This window comes from Urtica dioica, chromosome 8, assembly GCF_054948205.1.
Source record: "Urtica dioica subsp. dioica isolate 48M chromosome 8, U.dioica_male_clone48M_v1_H2, whole genome shotgun sequence".
Lineage (NCBI taxonomy): Eukaryota > Viridiplantae > Streptophyta > Magnoliopsida > Rosales > Urticaceae > Urtica > Urtica dioica.
Window position 1 is genome coordinate 13,109,526 of NC_142763.1, and position 22,388 is coordinate 13,131,913.

General features: G+C 38.8%; 4 protein-coding genes across 5 annotated transcripts; 2 read left to right on the forward strand and 2 right to left on the reverse strand.

Annotated features, from left to right (window-relative positions):
- Positions 1-4,033: 4,033 nt before the first annotated feature.
- LOC149388291 (ABC transporter I family member 21-like) lies at positions 4,034-6,104 on the reverse strand. The gene is made up of 6 exons (XM_089624352.1): positions 5,872-6,104; positions 5,595-5,755; positions 5,208-5,259; positions 4,982-5,118; positions 4,813-4,899; positions 4,034-4,634 (listed from the first exon to the last, which is right to left on the reverse strand). The coding sequence occupies exons 1-6, from the start codon at positions 6,035-6,037 to the stop codon at positions 4,341-4,343; spliced, it is 897 nt and encodes a 298-aa protein (XP_089480478.1). The 5' UTR covers positions 6,038-6,104; the 3' UTR covers positions 4,034-4,340.
- A 292-nt stretch (positions 6,105-6,396) lies between these two features.
- CHR8 (chromatin remodeling 8) lies at positions 6,397-11,648 on the forward strand. Its single transcript, XM_089623304.1, has 8 exons — positions 6,397-6,534; positions 6,652-6,800; positions 6,905-7,432; positions 7,532-7,934; positions 8,088-8,949; positions 9,394-10,003; positions 10,092-10,553; positions 10,760-11,648. The coding sequence occupies exons 2-8, from the start codon at positions 6,711-6,713 to the stop codon at positions 11,363-11,365; spliced, it is 3,561 nt and encodes a 1,186-aa protein (XP_089479430.1). The 5' UTR covers positions 6,397-6,534; positions 6,652-6,710; the 3' UTR covers positions 11,366-11,648.
- A 3,763-nt stretch (positions 11,649-15,411) lies between these two features.
- On the reverse strand, positions 15,412-17,321 carry NOP10 (nucleolar RNA-binding Nop10p family protein). 2 transcript variants are annotated; one of them, XM_089621665.1, is made up of 4 exons: positions 17,174-17,321; positions 17,029-17,109; positions 16,456-16,498; positions 15,412-15,784 (listed from the first exon to the last, which is right to left on the reverse strand). In XM_089621665.1, exons 2-4 carry the CDS (start codon positions 17,080-17,082, stop codon positions 15,687-15,689), a joined length of 195 nt encoding a protein of 64 aa, XP_089477791.1. In that variant the 5' UTR covers positions 17,083-17,109; positions 17,174-17,321; the 3' UTR covers positions 15,412-15,686. The 2 variants fall into 2 exon arrangements, with proteins under 2 accessions (XP_089477791.1, XP_089477792.1); XM_089621666.1 differs by having other exon boundaries at positions 17,029-17,102; positions 17,174-17,320.
- Positions 17,322-19,686: 2,365 nt separating this feature from the next.
- On the forward strand, positions 19,687-22,002 carry ABCI18 (non-intrinsic ABC protein 4). Its single transcript, XM_089624461.1, has 3 exons — positions 19,687-20,438; positions 20,833-21,087; positions 21,706-22,002. The coding sequence occupies exons 1-3, from the start codon at positions 19,932-19,934 to the stop codon at positions 21,772-21,774; spliced, it is 831 nt and encodes a 276-aa protein (XP_089480587.1). The 5' UTR covers positions 19,687-19,931; the 3' UTR covers positions 21,775-22,002.
- Positions 22,003-22,388: the final 386 nt, after the last annotated feature.

Sequence of the window (22,388 nt, forward strand, 5' to 3'; positions counted from 1 at the left end):
GTAACGAATATGAAAAAAATTACATAATTTTTGGCTAAAATATAAAATATTATGAAAAAAATTAGGAATAAAAAGTTTAATGTTTAAAATTTTAAGCTACCTCTGTCATTGACTGTGTTGGATCTACCCATTTGTTCATTGACCTTTTAACCGAGATCTGGATATGCAAGTTCTGCTTCGTCTGACACTACTTCCTCCCCATGACGTCAATCTTTGACGATCAATCTTGTAGGTTTGTTTGAGAAGAATATGCAAAAAAGGGACAATTGATCTCGTCGGATAATAAGAATTGGGTGGTATGTTTGAGAGAAATATGCATAAAAAAATAAAAGAGATTTTTTTGTTTTTTTTTTCGAATTTTAAAATTTAGTTGAAAAGGTACAAAAGTCTTTACGCATAAGATTTGTTGTCAATTTTTTAGTTTTAGTTGAAAATGGATAAATGATAAAAAAAAAGTAGTAATATTGGTGTCAAAATGTTCAAGCTTGCTTGGGCCAAGTGGTAACACCACTCTCCTCCCAATGGGAGGACGCGAGATCGAATCCCGGCGGACGCAATGTTCATATTTAATTATTCATGGGGTGTGTTTGTGTGGTTCTAGAAATAGATACTTATATTTGTCCAGCCCCCATATTTGTAAATATCTGATCTTGTATCTTTGGCTACTTATAAAGCTCCCCTAAAAAAAATAAAATATATTGGTGTCAAAATATCATTTTTCCGCTGTGATTTTAACCTATTTTGGCATTTAAGGAATTTTACTTTACCAAATGATCTGACATTTCTTATCTCTAGTTAAATTAGTTGGAGAGCAATCTTGGGTGAGAGAGACTAATTTTTCACTACTATCATAGTTCAACGCAAAAAAAAAAAAAAAAAAAAAAAAAAAAAAAAAAAAGTACCGACATATCTAAACTTTTGGATCCGAGAAGATCCGCTTTGGGCGGTGATTTTCATGTTCTTTATCTTTTGTGTGTGTTGTTCAATTATCTCAAATTTTTTTATTCATATGCATATACAGATTTATACTCGAATGTGCGTGGATTAAGTGCTTACTTGTAACACTACTAATAGGAATGCGTTTCTGAGGAAGTTTTTCATTGTAATAAACTTTCAATGATAATTAATTGAGTTGTATTCCTAAAAAAAATTTATAAAAAATTGAGTTGGTTGATGGGTTGGTTTAGTTATCATCTCTAATGCACTAAATGAATGGCTGTTTCTTTTTGTATTTTTTATCTGCTAAAAGCAGATAAAGACAAAAATCAACAAATCCTCAAAGACAAAGTAAACACCTAAAAAGACAAAAAAATAAAGAAAAGAGGAGTGCCGTGTGGAAAGGTTTCAAGAGCATCTCAACGAATGACAATTTGACGTAAAAATTAAATCAAATATTTAAACATTAATTTAATTAATTCATAATATTTAATTAAAAAATATTTTTTAATTAATCCAAATTTAATAAATATATTTTTAGAAATCCGGTAACCCAAACGATCCGCCACCACCAAAATAATTAATATATGGTTGAAATAGATTAACTTTATTATCATTAGGAGAATGTATTATTTATGTAATGAAGTTTATTAATTTTTACTTTTATTAATTATATTTTTTAAAAAGTTATTATTGATTTATACTATATTTACACATAATTAATAAATAAATACAATTATATTTTTATATATGTAATTAGACATAAGAAATAATTAAGAAAACTAAGACACTGAATCTAAAAGCATCTTCGATTGAAAAGTCTAATAAAAAAAAATATATTACTAGAATATTTGATTTAGTGTAAGATATAGTGTAATATTATTAGAGAAAAAAAATATTTGACATAAAAGTTTCCCTAAATTTGATGTATGCATAGATGCTTATAAAGATGACATAATGGACCGTTATCAAATAATTTTTGTGACATTAAAGTTCCATAGTATATCTTACAAAGGGCCGATGAAACTTGTCATGGCCTTTTATTTGTGAAATTTGTTGTAACTAGCTAAGTTTGCCATTTTTATTGAGAGAATAGCTCAAGTTTCATTTTATGAAGCAAATAGCCCATATATTCGGCTCGGACCATAATGCCCTCACTTCATTCGCGAATAGGTTAATTTAATTAATGTACTGGAGTGAGTTAGGTTAATTAATTACCTTATTGGTTGAATATTAGCTTAGGTTCTGATTTTTTTGTGAGTAAAGTTAATTTACTAAATGATTGAATTAGGAATTAGGTTAATTAATTGAATGCTTTGAATATCTATTGACTTAAGTTCTTATTTTTGTAAATTTTTTGTGAATTTCAAATCGTTCACGAATCAGTTAATTAATTAACCTAACTCACTTCAGTACGTTAATTGAATTAACATATTCGCGAATTTACAGTGAATCAAAAAAATCATCGAATCCCTCGCCGGAATCCTCTCTTCCCCGTCGGAAACTCGTCTCTGACCTCGCGGCCATGGAGGACTGCGATTTTCCTCTCCTCGATCGTCGCCGTCGCTCCGGCGCCTGGCTTCGCTTCGTCGGAGACGGAGGCGGCGATTCCGGCGATCTCATTGGAGACGAGAGGGATTGATCCGGAGCTGTGCTTCACCTTGGAGGACTGCGATATTCCTCTCCTCCATCGTCACCGTAGCTCCGGCGCCTGACTTCGCGTCGTCGGAGACGGAGGCGGCGATTCCGACGATCCGGAGTTGTGCTTCACTTTGGTTTTCCGGCTCCAGGAGCGAGCGCAGAGGAGAAATACTATAGAGCTAGGGCTCCGATGAGGGAGAGAGAGAGGATCGCGATTACCACGTAGAGACCCGAGGTTCACTGGGAGAGAAAGAACGAAAGCGGAGAACATAGTTTTTTTTAGCGAATTGAACGAGTTTTAGTTAAGGGTAGTTTAGGAAGTGTCTAAATGTTAGGTTATTTACTTAATAAATTGAAACTTGGGCTAGTCCCTTAATTTTGGTGGGTCAATTAGGATAATGAGCAAAATAGCCCCTTTTATTTGCTACAATTACAAACAATAAATAATTTTCGGATGTTCAAATTTATGCTTGCCGATCATTAAAATTTTAACCCCTGCGCTTTTGAATATCTAACATGATCCACTTGTTTTGAAGTCAATAACACGACATAAATTTTTTAAAATATGATAAATAAATATAACACACCAAAATTTGTTTTATTTATTTATTTTGAAAGTGTAAAAAAAATTCGAAAAATACATTTTAACTATAAAATTACATTTTTTTTCGGCTACACTCTTATGCGGCAACAATATAATCATAATTAGTTTGATATATTGGTCCAACATATCATATATTTTCTCAAATAGTTTGATATTTTGGTCCAACATATCATATATTTTCTCAAAATTCTCTTCCCGTATATTTTTTTCTTCTATATATAGAGCTTAGTTAGGGCATTTAGTAGTGCACTTTTCTAAAGTCTAAACTAGTTTTGGCGGGTGAAGAACTTGCTTTGGCTTTTGATGGATTGTTGGGGAGCTCGTTTAATGAGATATAAACAAAGTTGATTGTCTACTGTACGAAACAGAATTAGAGGACTGATAGTTTATTCTTTATAGTGAATAAAGGTTGGAAAGAATTGCCTTACCCTTAAATAGTTTCATGGCAGAAAGCTGGAGAACTAATGCCACATAAATTATCCACAGGTGGTTGGCCAACAGAAAAATAAATGGGTTTAGCTCTCATTTATTCTTCTTCCATGTTACCCCGTGTGAATAAAGTGTTCAAATTATTAAATATAATGTATCTTATTATCATTCTATTTACACTAATCCAATTCACGCCTAGAGCTAAAACCTATGCGAGAAACTAGATTCGCTATTAGATTTGAATAATGCTTCGTTACGCCCATGTCATGTCTAACTATTATATGATCAGAACTTTTTTTTTAATTATTTTTTATAGTAATTTCTGTTGACGTGATTAACACTACAGATCCAAAGAAGAATAACTAAATAAATACAAATAAGGGTGATAAAATGTTTCAGACAGAGTGAATACTATTCTCACTCGAAACAAGATCCAGATTTGAAAATCCATACCGCTAAAAGTCAACTGCTAGGATATCAAAATAAAGTTTTTTTTTTTTTCAAGGAACTTACCAAAATTATTTGGAATTTCTTTATTCAATTTGGCCAACATGGGAAGAAAAGAAACTAGCGAACACAGTCGAGAGACGAGAAATAGGAACTCGACGAACACAATAAAAACTTGACATTTAAGTATAAATAGGAATCAAACAAGAGCTACGCAGGGACGGAACAGAACGAAAAAAAGAATACGTATAAATATCGTGATTTAGATTTAGCTGCGAGGAGTTCAACGGTAATAAGCCATGTGCCTAGACGAGGCAAACGGGGAAGTACCCAAAGACGACACTGTCTTTTGGATTCCAGCCGGAGGAGGGTTGACGGGTTGTCTCTTTTGGCGCTTGGTCTCGGAACGAAGCCATGCCTCGACGACAGAGAGAAGGTTGACCGAGCTCTTCAGCTCGTTGACTTCATCCAACTTCTCGGCTCTCTTCAGCTCGCCGTCTTGGATGTAAGCGAGATGCGTTGCCCATGTCTCCAATCCATCGAAGATATGGGTCGCGTACACTATCGTAGCTCCTCTCTGACAGACATTCAAACAAGACATGTTGAATAAGAGACAACTAATTAAACACTGCATTGTGTGGTTGTCAGGTCAAAGGCAAGGCACATGTATTGTCTAGGATCTGGTGTGTTCATGAACATGGGATTTATTGGGCAAACAAAAATTAGATGTAACAAGTGAATATATATACATATACCTCTTCACATTCTTCCTTGAAGAAATTGAGTAAGTCCATCCTAGCAACCACATCCAAATCGACTGTGACCTCGTCGAGCAAAAGAACCTGTTGAAAAGAACAGATGACAATGCTGATTCACGAAACGCAGTGAATGGAACGATATTTCACGATCTAGTGCTTGTTATACCTTGAAAGGGTGAAGGAGACCCATACAGATTTGAACCCGACGCCGCTGCCCATCTGAGACCTTATGCATTCTCCATCGTAGGTCGATATCGAGCAGGTCGATCAGCTTCTCGCGCCTAACTGGATCAGCCCCTTCAACTGCATTGCAAAGAAGAAGAGAACTTGGTGATCGATTTCCGATTTCAGAAATAGATTCGAAAACTGGTCTAGCGGATCAGTGAGCCCACCTCCAAATATCATATGCTCAGCGGAGAAATCCCCCTGGAGCGGAATATCTCCCTGAAAGTTCCAAATGTACAATCGAAAAGTTGTTAGATTTGCTACTTCCATTTAATGAAAAAGAAATTGGTCAAGTTAAATCCATGAAACTTGAATGTTATTCGAATCCTAAGTGCGTTATAGTGTGTATACAAATACAAGTGGAATATCCAATCTCCCGAATTGTGATCAGTAACACCAGGCTAACGATACGAGAAGCTATATCAACAAACTCATTTCAGCTTAAAATTGAAATCAACAAAAAAATTACAGCCATTCAAGTTTCAATTCTCGAAGACATGAAATTGACGAAGTTAGGGTTTTAAATATATAAGCGCAAAAAAAAAAAAACTCACCGCAGAGCTAACGGTTTTGCTCCAAGAACCTCCCAAGTAGGCCAAATCACCGCTACAGACCAGACGAGTGTCGTGGAAAGCGGAGCAATCCAAAACTCGAACCACGTTTCTACCTCCGACCATGTGCTTTCCCGCCAGAATCTTCAGCAGAGTCGTCTTCCCTGATCCATCGAACCAGTAACAACACCCAAACAGAGAGAGGAAAGACAAAGTCAGCATGAAATGAGATCGTATCGGGAAACAAACACTCCGGAAATCAGTTTTCCTTTTTCCACACCAGATCCGTTGGCGCCAATGAGAAGGCACCGCGATCCCGGCGAGATGTCGAGGCTGAAATCGGCGAAGACCGGAGATCCTCCGTCGTACGAGAACTGCATTCCACACACTCTGATTCCGTTCGAATTCTCATCTTCGCTATGCTTCGATCTCTCCTCAACCGCCATTTTCGTCTGTGCTGAAGATTTCCCGAGCCTTGGTTTAGTTCGATTGCCTGGTCTCCGGTCAAGTTTATGTACGTTTCCCAGAATCAAAACCGACCACTAGAAATCGAGCACGTGTATAGGTAGGTGAAAGCCACAGTAGAACGTCGAACAGACACGTGTTGTGATATTGACCAGCCACGTCGGTCAATAATAAAATACTTGGTTCACACTTCACATATGGAATCACAATCGTTCCTTGCCCAAGAAGCTTTGCGTTCTTAACAAAGCTGGTGCGTAGGTTTGTTACCGTACGCCCTGAGCGTATGTTAGAAATAATACATTATAGTGCACGGTAAACGACGTAGAAACCCTTTGGGTTTCACGGCTCTCAAATATTTTTCGATCATTTTTTTGGTTCTATAGTTTCTGATTTCTAAACGATTATATATCGCCGAAACCACAATCTCTCGAACTGGGAAATTTTCAGGCGATTGATGCCTCCGCTTAAGTTAATTTAGGTCATTATTTTTCTTCCTCTCTCTCTCCCCATTTATTTTTAATTTGTAGTCAAGTGTTTCTACAATTCTTGTGGTTTTTCATGTTTGATATTGTGATTGCTATTTTTGTGTTTTTAGGTCACAATATTATGAAAGGGATTCATGGAAATTGATCGGTGAAATTCAGAAGAATTCCCATGGAGGAAGACGAAGACAGGATTTTGCTGAGCAGTTTAGGAGTAACCTCAGCAAATCCCGAAGATATTGAGCGTAACATATTATCTCATGTAATTTTTTAATTTTTTTTTCGATTGTCGGATTGCATTTGAATTAACCTTGAGCTTGTTTTATTAAAAAAAAAAAAAAAAGTGCTGACATTTGTAATGTCTAGGCAATAAGTAATGCTGGGAAAGGCTGTGAAGAAGGTAACGAGGAAGATGATACTCTGGAAAGGTCAGAGAGCGTTGATCTCTACAGCAAATTGAGAGCCGTAGAGTTTGAAATCAGCGCCGTTGCTTCGACGGTGAGACCAGAAAGGAAAACAGAAAATGGCAGCAAAGAAGGCTGTTCTTTTGATAGTACCGATAAAGGCGAGGGAGACCAGGATGGTCGACACTCTGTTAACGAGCCCGATCTTCAGCGTGCTTTGGCTGAGGATCGGCTGAGAAGTTTGAAGAAGGCAAAATCCCGGATTGAGAAGGAGATTTCGGTTTTGCCCGAGGGAAATGCGCCGAAAAGCTCCGATCGGGAAAAGCTGCTATCGAGTATCGTAAAGGAGAACTCGAAGCCCAAGAGAAAGTTGAAGGAAGCTAAGAACGCGGGGAAAGGTTTGGAGAAGAGGAAGAAAACTGTCTCGTTTGACGATGATGCTGATTTCGATGCGGTCTTGGACGCCGCTTCTGCTGGCTTTGTAGAAACAGTGAGTTATAAGTTGTTTGAGAAATCATTAAGGAAGTATTCTGTATCTGTAATGGAATGAATAAGTGGAGGACTAACAAAACTTTCTTGATTTTACTAGGAACGTGATGAGCTTGTTCGGAAAGGAATTTTAACTCCTTTTCATAAGCTCAAGGGTTTTGAGCGTCGGTTACAAGATCCAGGGCCGTCTCAAAGGCATGAAATATCCGCAGATGAAGGCAATGATTTCGCTTCACGCGCTGTTGCTAGAGCTATGCAATCGATGGCAGAGGCTGCAAAAGCTCGCCCGACAACCAAGCTAGTTGACCCGGCGTCTCTACCGAAGCTTGATGCGCCTACTCATCCTTTTAATAGACTAAAAACACCTCTGAAGCTCCATCGCTCTTCGGAAAGCGGGGCGGAGAGGAATAAGAATATTAGAAAGAAAAGTAAGAGGCCTTTGCCTGACAAGAGATGGCAAAAGCGTATAGCTCGCGAGGAAAACAATTCTGCGGAACAGAGCGGTATGTAATGAGCTTACTCGATGAGCACCCAATAATTGGTAGATTTCATTCTCTTTTGGGTCATGAATGTGGTTCAATGTTTCGTAATATATTCTCTGGGTATTGTCTCGAATGAACTGTCTTGTCATTTAGCCATTTCCTATACGCTTGCAGAAGATGCCGAACCCAATGACACGGGCGGAGAAGAGCTCGGAGAGGATATTGACGATGAAAACGACGACGATGGGCCTCCTTGTGTAATCCTTGAAGGTGGGTTGAAAATACCTGAGAAAATCTTCGACCAACTTTTTGACTATCAGAAAGTAGGGGTACAGTGGTTATGGGAATTGCATTGCCAGAAGGCAGGAGGAATTATCGGAGACGAGATGGGGCTTGGAAAGACCATACAAGTCTTATCTTTTCTTGGTGCATTGCACTTCAGTGGAATGTATAAGCCAAGTATTATTGTCTGCCCGGTCACTCTTTTGCGACAGTGGAAAAGGGAGGCTAATAAGTGGTACCCAAGCTTTAGGGTGGAAATACTTCACGACTCAGCTCAGGACGTAGGTAATAGGAAGAAGAGGTCACATGAAAGCGATAATGAGAGTGATGGCTCAGAGGAAAGTGACAGAGAAAGAAATCCACTGACTAAATCATCCAACAAATGGGCTTCCTTGATAAGCCATGTTCTAGGGTCCAGATCTGGGCTGCTTATTACCACTTATGAGCAGCTCCGAATCATAGGGGAGAGATTACTTGACATAGAATGGGGATATGCGGTTTTAGATGAAGGGCACCGCATTCGTAACCCAAATGCTGAAGTTACTCTAGTCTGCAAACAGCTCCAAACAGTTCACCGTGTTATAATGACGGGTGCGCCGATTCAGAACAAGCTTTCGGAGTTGTGGTCCTTGTTTGACTTTGTTTTCCCTGGAAAGTTAGGGGTATTGCCTGTGTTTGAAGCTGAGTTCGCAGTTCCTATATCCGTGGGAGGGTATGCAAATGCTTCGCCATTACAAGTATCCACTGCATACAGGTAAAACACTCAACATCCTTGAAATTTACAAAACCTCTTAACTTGTTCGTGATCGTGTCTCTCTTGCTTTATGAGAAAGACGCTATAGAATAATGTTATGCATTTTGTGGCTCTTTGCAACCCAAGAGTCGTTGGTCTGACGATCAGGTCGGTCCTGGTTTCTGGCCTTTCTAAGGATACCCACGTAGCGATTGCTAGTGTTTACAGTTCCGCAAATGTTGTGGGGTCGAGCGGGAGACCAAGGGACTAAAATGTAGTAAAAACAGGAAAAAAAAAAAAAAAAAAAAAAGTAGCGGTCAGGCCTTGATTTATTTCTAAGAAGTTCCGAGTTGTAGCCTCTCTAAAAGTGCACACACCTAGCACTTGCTAGTGTTTTCAGCTCCCGAAACATTATCAGTTTTCGAATGTACTATTTGTCCTTAGTCGGGAATTTGTTGTGTGTAGGTGTGCTGTGGTTCTCCGTGATTTGATCATGCCATATCTCCTCCGGCGGATGAAGGCTGATGTCAACGCCCATCTTCCCAAGAAGATCGAACATGTTCTCTTTTGCAGCCTCACCGCTGAACAGAGATCATCATACAGAGCATTCCTTGCCAGCTCCGAGGTGGAGCAGATATTTGACGGGAACAAAAACTCACTCTATGGAATCGATGTGATGCGCAAGATATGCAACCATCCCGATCTCCTTGAGCGGGAACATGCTCATGGGAATCCGGACTATGGAAACCCTATACGCAGTGGGAAAATGCAAGTGGTTGGCCAAGTGCTCAGAGTTTGGAAGGAGCAAGGTCACCGTGTTCTTCTCTTCACACAGACTCAGCAAATGTTGGATATCATTGAGAACACTATGGTTTCTTACGGCTACACATATCGGAGAATGGATGGTCTCACTCCCGTTAAGCATAGAATGGCCCTGATAGATGAATTCAACGACTCGAATGATGTGTTCATTTTCATTTTGACAACCAAGGTTGGCGGTTTAGGAACTAATCTGACTGGAGCAAACAGGGTGATCATATTTGATCCTGACTGGAATCCTTCCACTGATATGCAGGTATTTCATGATGTGTTTTTTATGTTGCGATTGTGCTCATTTATTACCCGGAATATCTGTTTATAATGCTGTGGGAAACTCGTTGCAGGCAAGAGAACGGGCTTGGCGTATTGGTCAGAAACGGGATGTGACTGTGTATAGATTGATTACCCGTGGAACTATAGAAGAAAAGGTTTATCATAGACAAATTTACAAACATTTTCTCACAAATAAAATACTGAAGAATCCGCAGCAGAAGAGATTCTTTAAAGCTCGAGACATGAAGGATCTTTTCACCTTAAATGACGATCCCGAGTCTGGAACCACCGAAACATCTAATCTATTTGGCCAATTGTCTGAAGACGTTAACATTGTTGGTTCGCTAAAGGATGAAGAGGACAAGCACAAAACTGCCTTAGATGCTAGTGGTGCTCTGGTTGATAACAGAGACAACATAGAAACTAGCCCTTCAACGAGAAAAGGAAAAGGAAAGGCTGATCTTGGTGATGATGAGGAAGTAAATGAAGAAACAAACATTTTGAAGAGTCTGTTTGATGCCCATGGGTTACATGTAAGCTTCTCTGTTTCTTTGCACGATCACGCCTTGTCAATTAAGTGCAAATTCCTGTCGAGCTTTCACCTTCGATCTTAAATTCCACCTCACATATGACCTTTTTGTTGGCTAGTATAATCTTAAATTTCTGAAGAGTCATGGTTCTTATCAGTAACCTTTTGTTTTTTTCGCTTGCTAACTCGGATTTTTTTCTAATTCTTCAGAGTGCGGTGAACCACGATCTAATCATGAACGCTCACGAGGAAGAAAAGGTGAGGCTCGAGGAGGAAGCTTCTCGGGTGGCTCAGAGAGCAGCCGAAGCTCTTCGCCATTCGCGGATGCTTCGGAGCCGCGAAGACATCTCCATCCCAACATGGACCGGGAAATCGGGAACCGCCGGCGCCCCGTCATCATCATCATCATCATCCACCCGAAAATTCGGCTCGACCGTGAATTCCAAGTTGTTCGCTGCGAAACCACCGGCCAGAAGTGGAACGAGTAATCTCAACGGCATTTCAGCCGGGGCATCTGCCGGGAAGGCATTGTCTTCGGCGGATTTATTGGCGAGAATCCGAGGGAACCAAGAGAGAGCCGCCGGGGCTGGAACCACCACCGTGTCTAGATCACAGCCCGAAGTGTTGGTTCGTCAAATCTCTACTTTCATGCAACAGAGAGGCGGGTCTACGGATTCTTCGACAATTGTTCAGCATTTCAGGGAAAGAATACCGTCCGAAGATCTTCCCTTGTTTAAGAATCTTCTCAAGGAGATAGCTGTATTGGAGAAAAATCTCGGTGGTTCGGTTTGGGTTCTGAAGCAGGAGTATCGGTAGCGATAAATCATTTCTGGGCTATACTGTACTGCTAGCTAGTCATTCCTCTAGGTCTAGTTAATTTTGTTTAGAACTTAGACGATTGTTCTTTCGAACTAAGCTAGGAAGGAAATTCACCGTGACAGTCTAGCACGATTTTGAGTGAAACCGCACCGAAGAAGGTGCATTTTACATGTACAGCGGAAATTTATGTACACATTTTTTTGTTAGGCGAGCGATTTGGTGTTTTCGGCTCCACTTTTAACAGCAAAAGGAAAAGTTGAATTGAACTTCAGTTTTCTAAGGATGGCATTTTTTTATTATTGAAAATGCTAGAAGTACGAACTAGGAACTCAACTCTCCAGAATGCCCTGTATCGAGTTCTGTTGGTTGATGTGATCCGAATATTCAAAAGCTAAAATGCAATGGACAAGTTTGGATTAGTTAGTTACAGATTTGTATTTAAAAAGCTCAATCTAAGTCCATATAATTTTATTGTGATTGGTAGAAAAGGCAGTAACTGTAATTACATGGTCTACATTAGTTACTAAAATCTGATTCACTAATTATCACGAAATTAGAGAAATAGCGAATTTCAGAAATACAAAAAATACCAATGTCAAATATGATTCCAACAAAAATACCAAAAAATATTCCAAACAGTATTTTATAATGTTATCACCGAATAATATTAATAAAGTAATTAACACGATTCTGCTACTACTTTTTTGGGCTACTTTTAAAACATTTTTAAAATAGTGGCTACTTTAAATCTTTTGAAGAATAATTTTTTAATTATAAAAAAAAACTGTAAACAATAGACAAACAAGAAAAGTGAAGCCCAAAATAATTACATTTTACGTTTTTATTTTATACATCAAGAAAAATTATTGTTTATAATTAAAAAAAAAAAAGAAAAATGGTATGAACTAGCCAATCTCAAACTATTGCTTTTGCAAAATAGCCATAGTTTCATTTGTTTGGTAAAATAGTCATCTCTCAAAAACTTTAATCCAGGATGAATCAGACTTAGGGTACTCGTGCTTCCACGCCCGCCCCGTGCGGCTGTAGAACTCCTCCGCCCCGCCGAACGCCTCGAGGTCCTCCACGATCTCGCACTTCGTCGCCGGGTCCATCGCCAGCGTGTCGAAGCTCGCCGGGTGCTGGCACGCCACGTGGCTCCAGTAGGCCCCGCCCCCTCCGTTGGTGTAGAGCCGTCGCTGCCGGTTGCGCGCCCTGAAGGCGATCCGGTTCCGCCGCCGCCGTCGGAGCGATCGGGAACATCACGAGAATCGAGGACGCAAGAATCGCGTCGCCGAAGAAGGAGATGTTTCGGTTCTGCTTCAGATCCTCGTTTCGGTTCTGCTTCAGATCTGTTGGATTTCCAGATTGTCATTAAATTTAATCCTGCCTCGATTAATTTTAATCCAACCATCATAAACCTTACATTCTGTCTTTATAGTTCGTTGGGATTAAATTTAATCCAACCTAGATTAAGTTGGCTAGTTTGCTTATAGTTGACAAACTATGACTATTTTGTAAAAGCTTAAGTTCTATTTGACTATATAGCCGCTTCACCCTTAAAAAAATATATATTTTTGCGACAAAAAAAACTTATTCCTCCGATTAGTTTAAAGAAAGCACTACCAAAAGCAATTTCCACAACAAAAACACCCAAGCTAAGACTTGCAAGAATAGAAGAAAAATAAAACCCGCAGACAAAGATTAGTTACCTAAGCTTGGTGTTAGCTCTTGCGTAACTCAACGAGAACCTACAAATATGTTTTTGAAGTGCAAAAAGTCTGCAAGATAGTATCGTAGAGATATTTGGAGCGTTGATGTACGCGAGAAAATAACATTCATATCGCTTAATATTCCAAGTCCAAGCCGGTCAATCTGATAAGAAACATGAGACAAATTAACAAAGCCGTATTGCTGAACAAGTGAATGAATTAGAACAAACTACAAAGACAAGTCATAGTACAGCAAACCATATATATATTACACGTAGAGAAAAACACAACTTGCTCTAGACCTAAGAGATTTCATTTTTCTTTTCGTTGCAACCTTGGAGAAAAAGAATTACGACTGACCCCAAACGATGAAGAAATTCTGCTTAGGTTTGTAACTCTTCTGACAATAATTTTGACTGAATTCTTTCTTGCTTTGAAGTTTGAACTACCTTGTCAATTTAAATTCACAATGAGCTTGTGTAGCATTTGCATCCATACGTATTACTTATCAAAAGAAAAGGTTTGATGAGAATCGGTGGGAAAAGTCATCTCTTTGTGTTAAATTTTTATGGCAGAATGATTTAGGCCAAGAACTCATCAAAATTTATTAGGAGGGAAAAATAAATAAATTATTAGTCAAACCATTTACATACTAATACTAAGAAACGTTTGAATTAAGCAAAAATACTTACATCTTTATCAGGAAGTCCCACATCGACTGGAGATGTATCCTTTGTGCTCCTTATAAAGGTCATGGGTTACTCCTCCTATTGTCAATTGGTTTTAAGATGGAACCCCATGATACTTTAACATGGTATCAGAGCCAAACCTATTCTCGATGTTGGGCCACCCGTTTCTACAAACTTCACGCACCAGTTGTTCAATCATGGGCGTGAGGGGGGTGTATCAGGAAGTCCCACATCGACGGGGTGTTACGATCCTAGCCTCTTTATAAGGCTTGTGGGTTACTCCTCTAATTGTCAAGTTTGGTTTTAGATGGAACCCTACACCTTTAAGATGGTATCAGAGCGAATTTCCGCATTCGATTTTCTAGGTTAGAGAAATCTACTTCGTCTTCCCCGATTTCCTCGACGATCGGAAAAGATCTCCGACGCGAGCCCGGTGGAATTTCACGAAGGTCAATTTTCTTTTACCTCCGAGTATTCCGGTTATTTGGCGCCTCTTTTTCTCGATTTCAAGTTCTTCTCACCATCGCTTCATCGACGGAAGAAGCTACATCGACGGAGCGCATTGGAAGTTCGGAGTATTTTTATCAAGATTCTAGTCCGGCGAATTTCAAGCCGTTTCATCAACAAGAATCTATTTCCGGCGATTCAAGCCGTGTTCACTTTCAAGATCTTCTTCTGGCGATTTTCCGCTTTGTCAAGACTTCAAGATCTTTTTTTCGGCGATTCAACGTCGTATCAACGGGTTCAAGATCCCAATCCGGCGAATTCCCGCCGTGTCAACATTCAAGATCTTCTCCGGCGAGTCCCGCCGTGTTAAAGTGTCAAGGCTTCAGGCTTCCTTTTTGTTGCTATGATGCCGGATAATGAAGCTTCATCGACAGAGATGGTTCATACGATACGTTTCGCCCCCAAATCCAAAATTTGTTTCTTCTTCATTGTCTGTTTCATGACGCTTCAAGAAACCTCGACGGAAAGTGGATCGGCGACGTTGCTATGCCTAATACTGATTCAAGATACCCAACCAAATCAGGGTTCTTTCTTCCACGTCCGTACTCTAATGGCGTCCATGGCTGCCGTAGGAGCGAGTCCCTTCGTCTTCATCTCTCTCTCTCACATCCTGGGGAACATTGTGGGGTTCCATCTAAAACCAAGCTTGGTAATTAGAGGAGTAACCCACAAGCCTTATAAAGAGTTCAGAATCGTAATACCCAGTCGATATGACCATCAAAAAGCCTTTCAATAATAAGTCTTGCTCAAAAAAAAAAAAAAAATCAACGTGTCAATTCTTCTTTATTCCTTGGATGGCCATACCCATAAATTACTTTTATGTTACAGAATTCTCTTTAAAAAAAAACAAAAAGGAAGAGTAAGCCACTATAACGATATTCACGTACCCAATATCCATGTTAAAAGATGTTTTTGGAGGGCAAAAGTTTGGTGATTAGTTTTGTGTACACAATACACGTTGACCAGGGACGGAGTTTTTCAAGGGGGGGCTAACTTGGAAGAAAAAAATCTCAGGGAGCCTATGAATTTTTCTTATTTCAACATTATATAAATCCTTTGACAAATATGCCAGACACATTTCTGATGTTACCGTAAATTTAGTATAAAGACATGATTTGCTTTAGAAACACATACCACATACTCACACTTATATCCCATTCATTATCGACTTAAAGCAAGTCTTAATGTCTCCAACAAGGTACGAAAAGGAAGTTTCTTCAAGACTCAAGAGACATGAAACTACATTTTTTTCATTACTGTAATGAGCCAACAATCAACTATGATCCAAAATAGAAACCGACACATTTAACTTGATTCGCAAGGCACACCAATCTATCACAGAATGCTCGGAGTAGAAGAAAAGGCACAGGCACTACTACTATTACAAACTAGGCGATACAAAGGTTTAGCCGTTCAATACTTTTGAGCAGCTTGTTGGGTCGGCAATAACCCAAAGCGCTTCTTCAGGAGAACCCTCTGCTTCGAGTACTTGTCATCGGGTGAGAACCGGGCTGCCAAAAAACGGGAATCAAAATTTTTAAAAACCAAGCGAACGTATCAGATAATAAACACGATGCATAATAACAAAGCCACATTGCTGATCGAATGAATTAATTGAATGCAAAGACAAGTCGTGGATGCAAACAAACGACCATTTTACTAAAACAACACAACTTGCTCCAGACCTGAGATTTTTGTTTTCATTTGGGGAAAATATTTTACAACCTAGTCACCGACACAAACTCATGAAGAAATTCTGCTTAGTTATGTAGCTCTTCTGAAAGAAAAGATTTACTTAAGTCTTTCTAAATACCATTTCGCCTTAGATTGAGCTCCATATAGGTAGCTTAAAGAGAATTATCAGCAGGAAAAAAAAAAGTTTGAAGAGAATCGATTGGAAAGGTCATCTGGTTGATTGATTTAATTAGACTGATTCAACAAGGTGCCTGTTAAACTTTAGAGAGAAAACGGACCAATAACATAGAATCAGTCATTTTCGGTCAATTATGTGGGCTTAGAAAGAATAGCTTTTTCTGGTTTCCAAATTTTGAACAAGTGAAAAAACAAACAAGTCCATAACCGTTGGGTAAATAAGATTACACACCACTCATAAACACCTATCAAATAGTAAGACTAGTAATGAAGTATAAAAATAGAAAGTATGAAGTAATGGTTATCATACCAGGATGAGCAGATTGCGTCGGTGAACCCACCGGCGATTCTTTCTGCAAACAAACAGAAACAAAGTGAAGATTAATCATTTGTACTAACAAATCATAAATCAACGAAAATAATTTAGAACATTAGTTTCTCACTAATATGTCAAAGACCAATGACCAATATCTAGTGAGATTCAGAAAATATATACTCAACGTTTCAAAGTTTTAGAATACTGCCTTGTAAGTAATTGCTTGACACTTCTTATTCCTACCAAAATCCTGATTTCAAGGTATATTTCAAACTTCGTCAATACCGTTCTATATTAACTAAAAAAAAAACACTAGAATTGATACCATTTTTTGTGCAAATTTACAGAACACGAGTTTTAATCAGCCAAGACAGACGATACACCAGAAAATCGAAAGCCTAGACTGCGAAAAATCATATGATGGACACGTGTGCATAAGCAACAAACAGCTAAAAGCCTTGTTCTACATGAATTCGGACTCAGATTCAGGACTGAATCAATATACCAAAGTGCCCAAGAAGAGATATTTGCATGACAAAAAAAGAAATTGACAAGAGATGGAAATACCTTGGTTGTGTAGACTTTATCGCCATTGTCGTTGATGTAAAACTGGAGATACATTTTGATTACGCTGTTAAACCCTGCAACCTAAAGACCGATTATTAACAGCTTCAGAGAGAGAGAGAGAGAGAGAGAGAGAGAGAGAGCTAACCAGGAGTGTCGAAAGTTGGAGAATCGGAGTTAGGGTTAGTCGCAGCGAACGGGGTGGAAAGAGTATAGAAAGGCTATGTGAACAAATACTAGGGCTTTAAGACGAAGGTTTTAGCCGATTTTCTCTATAAAAAAAATTAATAATAATAAATCATTATAATTTAGAATGAAACTACCTCATTATAAAACTTTTTCTCCGAGAATACCACATTTCTGATTCTTATTTTGAGAATACATCATTTTGTTATAAAAAGATCTTTGTTTTTGTAATTCTTTTTTTTTTTTTTTTTTGTCGTTTTACAGTTAATACTTTTTTTTTTCTTTTTACATATTCATTTCAATTTTTTATTAGTTGTTCGTAATTTCATTAAAAATTTCAGTGAAATCATTAAAAAAAATGGTATTTATAGAATATTTGAAATATGAGGTGTTTAAAGAACCACCTTCTTCAAAGTTTGAAAAAATTGTTTGTAGAAATTTTAAAATCAATATATACAAAATTTCAAAAATAGCCTCTGTAAAGCCTAAGTTATAATTCAAATACATTTTAACCTCAATATTTTTTTTTTTTTCATTCTCAACTGTAATGCTCTAAATCAATCAATCTATCTTATTTTGTCTCACATTCACTTTCAAATTTTCAATAATCACAATCTATTTTCAAACTAATTTTTTGTTCGTATTTACAAATGTATTTTGACGTATATTGAATTACACAATTGTTAATCGCGTTTTTAGATTAGCATTCAGAATCGTCCGTGGTTCGATCGAGGGATGGACACTATATTGCACGTAGGTTATGTGTGGTGAAGTTCTTCTTTTCTCATCGTCTTCATTTCTCATGGTCTTCATTTCGTCAATGAATCTCCTTTGTGCTTCTCGCGTTCATCGTCGAGTCTTCGGATCTCCGAGTTGTTCTTGGGTCTTCAATTCCTTCGTGTTCTTCATCGAGCCTTCGAATCCTCGCACCTTCACCTAAGAAAAATAAAACTTAAATCTAGAGGAACTCATAGGATTTTTCCTCGGCCCGCGCTCAAACGCTCAACATTAGTCGTGTTGTATTATGTTCTCGGTGAACGATTTGTAATCGTCTCTATATTTTCTAGAGAGAGAGAGAGAGAGAAAGTTGGAGTGTCAATTGTGTAGAGTTTTTATAAATTGAGAGAACTTACTCTGCAATGAGAGTGACATGGGTATTTATAGCACTTTGGAGGCACATGGAGGACTTGTTTTGAGCCTTAGAGGTTTGTGGATCATGGTGTGGCTGTCTGGAATGAGGTTGGCGGCAACTCTTGGTGTCATAAGAGAGTTGGCGGCAACCCTTTGTGACACAAGAGAGTTGGCGGCAAGCTTTGATGGCACATTGTGGTTGGCGTCGTCATGGAGCATTTGGCCATTTGGAGTTGGCGGCATGGTGTCTTGGTGACATTGTTTGGGGTTGGCGGCAATCCTAATTGGAGACACTTTGGGTTGGCGTCAAGATGGAGGTTGGCTGCCAAAGTGGTTGATGGTAAGGTGTTGCCGGCCATCTTGAGTAGGCGGCAAAGTGTACTTGACGGCCAGAAATGATAGTTGACACCAAGGACTTGGCGACTAGTAACAAAATACTGCATATGAGCTTCTCGCAGCGTAGTTCCTATACTTACGCCGAAAATGGTTCTCTTGACCAATATATTGTCGGTTTCAAGTTTGCCTCTACTCTTCAATCGGTCTCTTTGAAGGTGATTGATTTAATTATCGGTTAGTGAAATCCTTCGCCCAACTTACTCACCGCATGTTAGAGCTCAAGATGAAGATCTCAAATAGTGGTGAGTTTTGAGTTAATGTCATGTTGAGGCTTTCGAGGAATCTTCATCACCTCCCCCCCTCCACCCAAGATCACCTCAGTTTTATTCCATCAAATGATGTTTGTCTATCACCAGACTCACACTCAAGAGCGATATATTCCCCTATAAAGTTGGAATATCTTATACCACTTAAAGTAAATTTTCTTTGATACGAGTCATCTTTTACTTTTGATACCAAGCTGTTACGAACTGAACATATTAACATATTAATTCAGAAAAATATAGTAAGAACGTGATAACCACACTGAGAGAGAACTCTATTATTGATCTTGTACAAACAAACGTTACAAGTATGCAGCGAGAGGATTTTTTTTTTTTTTTTTTGCTCTCTTTTATTCTATCTTTGATAACTAATTTGATGACTATATACATTCCGCTCATTCGCATAAAATAAAGATTCACACACATCATTTGATTATTTTCAAGCTACACATTCCCTTGTTATCCCATGTAGCTTCCAACATAAATTACCGTGGTTATTAACTTTTCAATATTCGCTATGTCACCTTACGTAATTACCTTATTTTCAAAGTGAAATGTAGGAATCTCGGCAGCCCACGACACTTAGCAATACATGTTATCTTATTATCTGTTACTAATATAATTAAAGTTTCAAAATATATGATTTTAAATATTCCATTTGAAATTGGATGGGTATTTATTGGTTGAAAAACAGAATGCTATGAGCACCAAACACATAAACGAATATGGGATCAAGAGTATAATTATGATAATAATATATAATTATAGAGAAAGAGTAGAGAGGGATATAAAATAATAGGTGCTCTTTCATAATCGGCGAGTTGACCTTTCAAAGAAAACCGAGTCTTCAAACCCACGCGATATCATCAACCCCTCAGATTTCTCCAAACCCACACACAACAAACCTTCGAACACACTCCAGAATCAACAATGTCGTTCGACGACGAGGAAGAGTCGTTCGAGCACACGCTTCTCGTGGTCCGCGAGGTCCAGGTCTACAAAATCCCTCCGCGGAGCACCTCCGGCGGCTACAAGTGCGGCGAGTGGCTCCAATCCGACAAGATCTGGTCCGGCCGCCTCCGCGTCGTCTCCGGCGGAACGCGGCGCTGCGAGATCCGCCTCGAGGACCCAAACTCCGGCGACCTATTCGCCGCCTGCTTCGTCACCGCCGGCGCGCGCGAGGCCTCCGTAGAGACCGTCCTCGACTCGTCCCGCTACTTCGTGCTCAAGATCGAGGACGGCCACGGAAAGCACGCCTTCGTCGGCCTGGGCTTCGCCGAGCGGAACGAAGCCTTCGACTTCAATGTCGCTCTCTCCGACCACGAGAAGTACGCGAAGAGAGAGGACGAGAAGGAGGCCGACGCTTCCGCCGCTGGCTCCGCTGCGTCCGATGATGATCGGATCGATATTCACCCCGCCGTGAATCACAGGTTGAAGGTGATTTCGCTCTTTCTTCTTCTATTACGCCAACTTGACAAAAGCCATACGGATCAGAAAGCATTTTTCTGATTGGGGATTTTAGAACCTAGAGACCAGAAACAGTTTTATTTTTTTTTAAATTGTTAATAACTTGAATTGTGGGAGGTTTTGATTTGGTTAAGTTTTATTCTTTCTTCTTCTATTTCACCAATTTGAGCAAATTTGCATATATTTACAATGAATAGAAAAGCCATACAGATCAGAAAGTTTGCTTCTTTTTAGCCTTGATATAATGGCGGTATTTTTCCCAATTAATTTGGGAGATTCTGATAGGCTTATTTAATTTGTTAATAACTTGAATTGTGGGAGATTTTGATATGGTTATGGTTTTCTTTTTTGGGGGTATTGTTAGGAAGGTGAGACTATAAGAATAAATGTGAAGCCTAAGGCAGTGACTGGGACTGGAATGATCTCGGCCGCGGCTGTGAAAAGCACCAAAGTAGTGGGATTGGCTCCTCCGCCGGGATCCTCGAAAATTAGGTCTCCTCTGTTGCCGCCTCCGGCGAACGATCCGGCCAGCCATGGTGGCGTGGGTCTTCTCAAATCCACTTCTAACGAAACCAAACAGCGTGGCAGCGATTCGTTATCAGATCTTTCTCCCCTCGAGGTACATACGTAACGCCCAGCTCATGATTTTCATTTCCGTTGGAAATGTGTTGTGCTCGATAAATGATAACGCGTTCTTGTTCACGATATAGAAATTTCAATATACGAGTAAGAAGATAAGCCCTGCAATTTTGTTCCTGTTTTAAGAGAAAGACTTTCGGTGCTGTAGTTTTGACCCATCCAATCTGTAGTTTCTTTGCATATAAGATCTTTTAGCAATTTAAAAGTTAAGATCAATACTTGCTTGTAGAGCGATTAAAGAGAAGGACATAACAGGCAAACTTGCTCGGCTGTCCGAGTTTCTATCAGAATAACAAATAAGACGTCTGTCTCTGTGACAAGATTGATAAGAGTGATTCACTTATTGTGATAAGATTGATTCACTTCTCCGTATTCCTTCCAACCCAAAAGGAGTACTAGTAAAGATTCGCGTTATGTGTTCAAAGATTTAATGGGAATCCTACCTATCTTTGATGGGACCTTCACAGCTTACACGGTTTGCTGTTCCTAATGAGATATCAGTTTAAGAAACTAGCTTTGTAGAAGAACTTAGAATTCATCCTAGAATATTTGGTCAAACATGTATAACACCACATTGTCGGTTTTGCTGATTTTACAGAGGAGTCTTCCTTCGGGAACAGGATCGGGATCAGCGAAGACCACTGCGGCTGGATGGGCAGCGTTCTAATTCCGGAGCATTTGTTCATTGTTGCTGAGTTTATTAAAATGCCTCAATATTATTTATATATAAAAAATGTATTTTTTTCGGTAAAAAAGGGGAGGAGGAAATACTTGAGATTTGTATGAAAAGAGCAAGGAGGTATCGAGTACTACTGGCTACTATATATATATATATATATATATATATATATATATATATATATATATAATATGACAAAATAATCGTTCTCGGCAATTTATTTACGCTTCTTTTATCCTCTATCCAATCTTGCTTTGGGATGCAACGATTCTAAATGGATTGTTATTAAATAAACAAACTGCAGTCTGCAATATATTTAAAAAAAAAAATGATATTTTTAAAGCAAATTTACTCTGGTGCCTTTTTTCAAACTTAATCCTTCAAATATCTCATTTATGTTTTTATTTTATAGTTTTATTTGTTTTTTTTTTCAAATGTTTACCATTTTTGCAATTAAATTAAGGGCCGGCTAAACAATTAGCCAAAACAACACCCCTACTTTAAAATTATAGCCCAACTATTAACATATTTAGGAAAATAGCCAATTTATCATAGTAACATTCCAAAATTCCAATAATACCCTTAGGTTAATATTATTAACT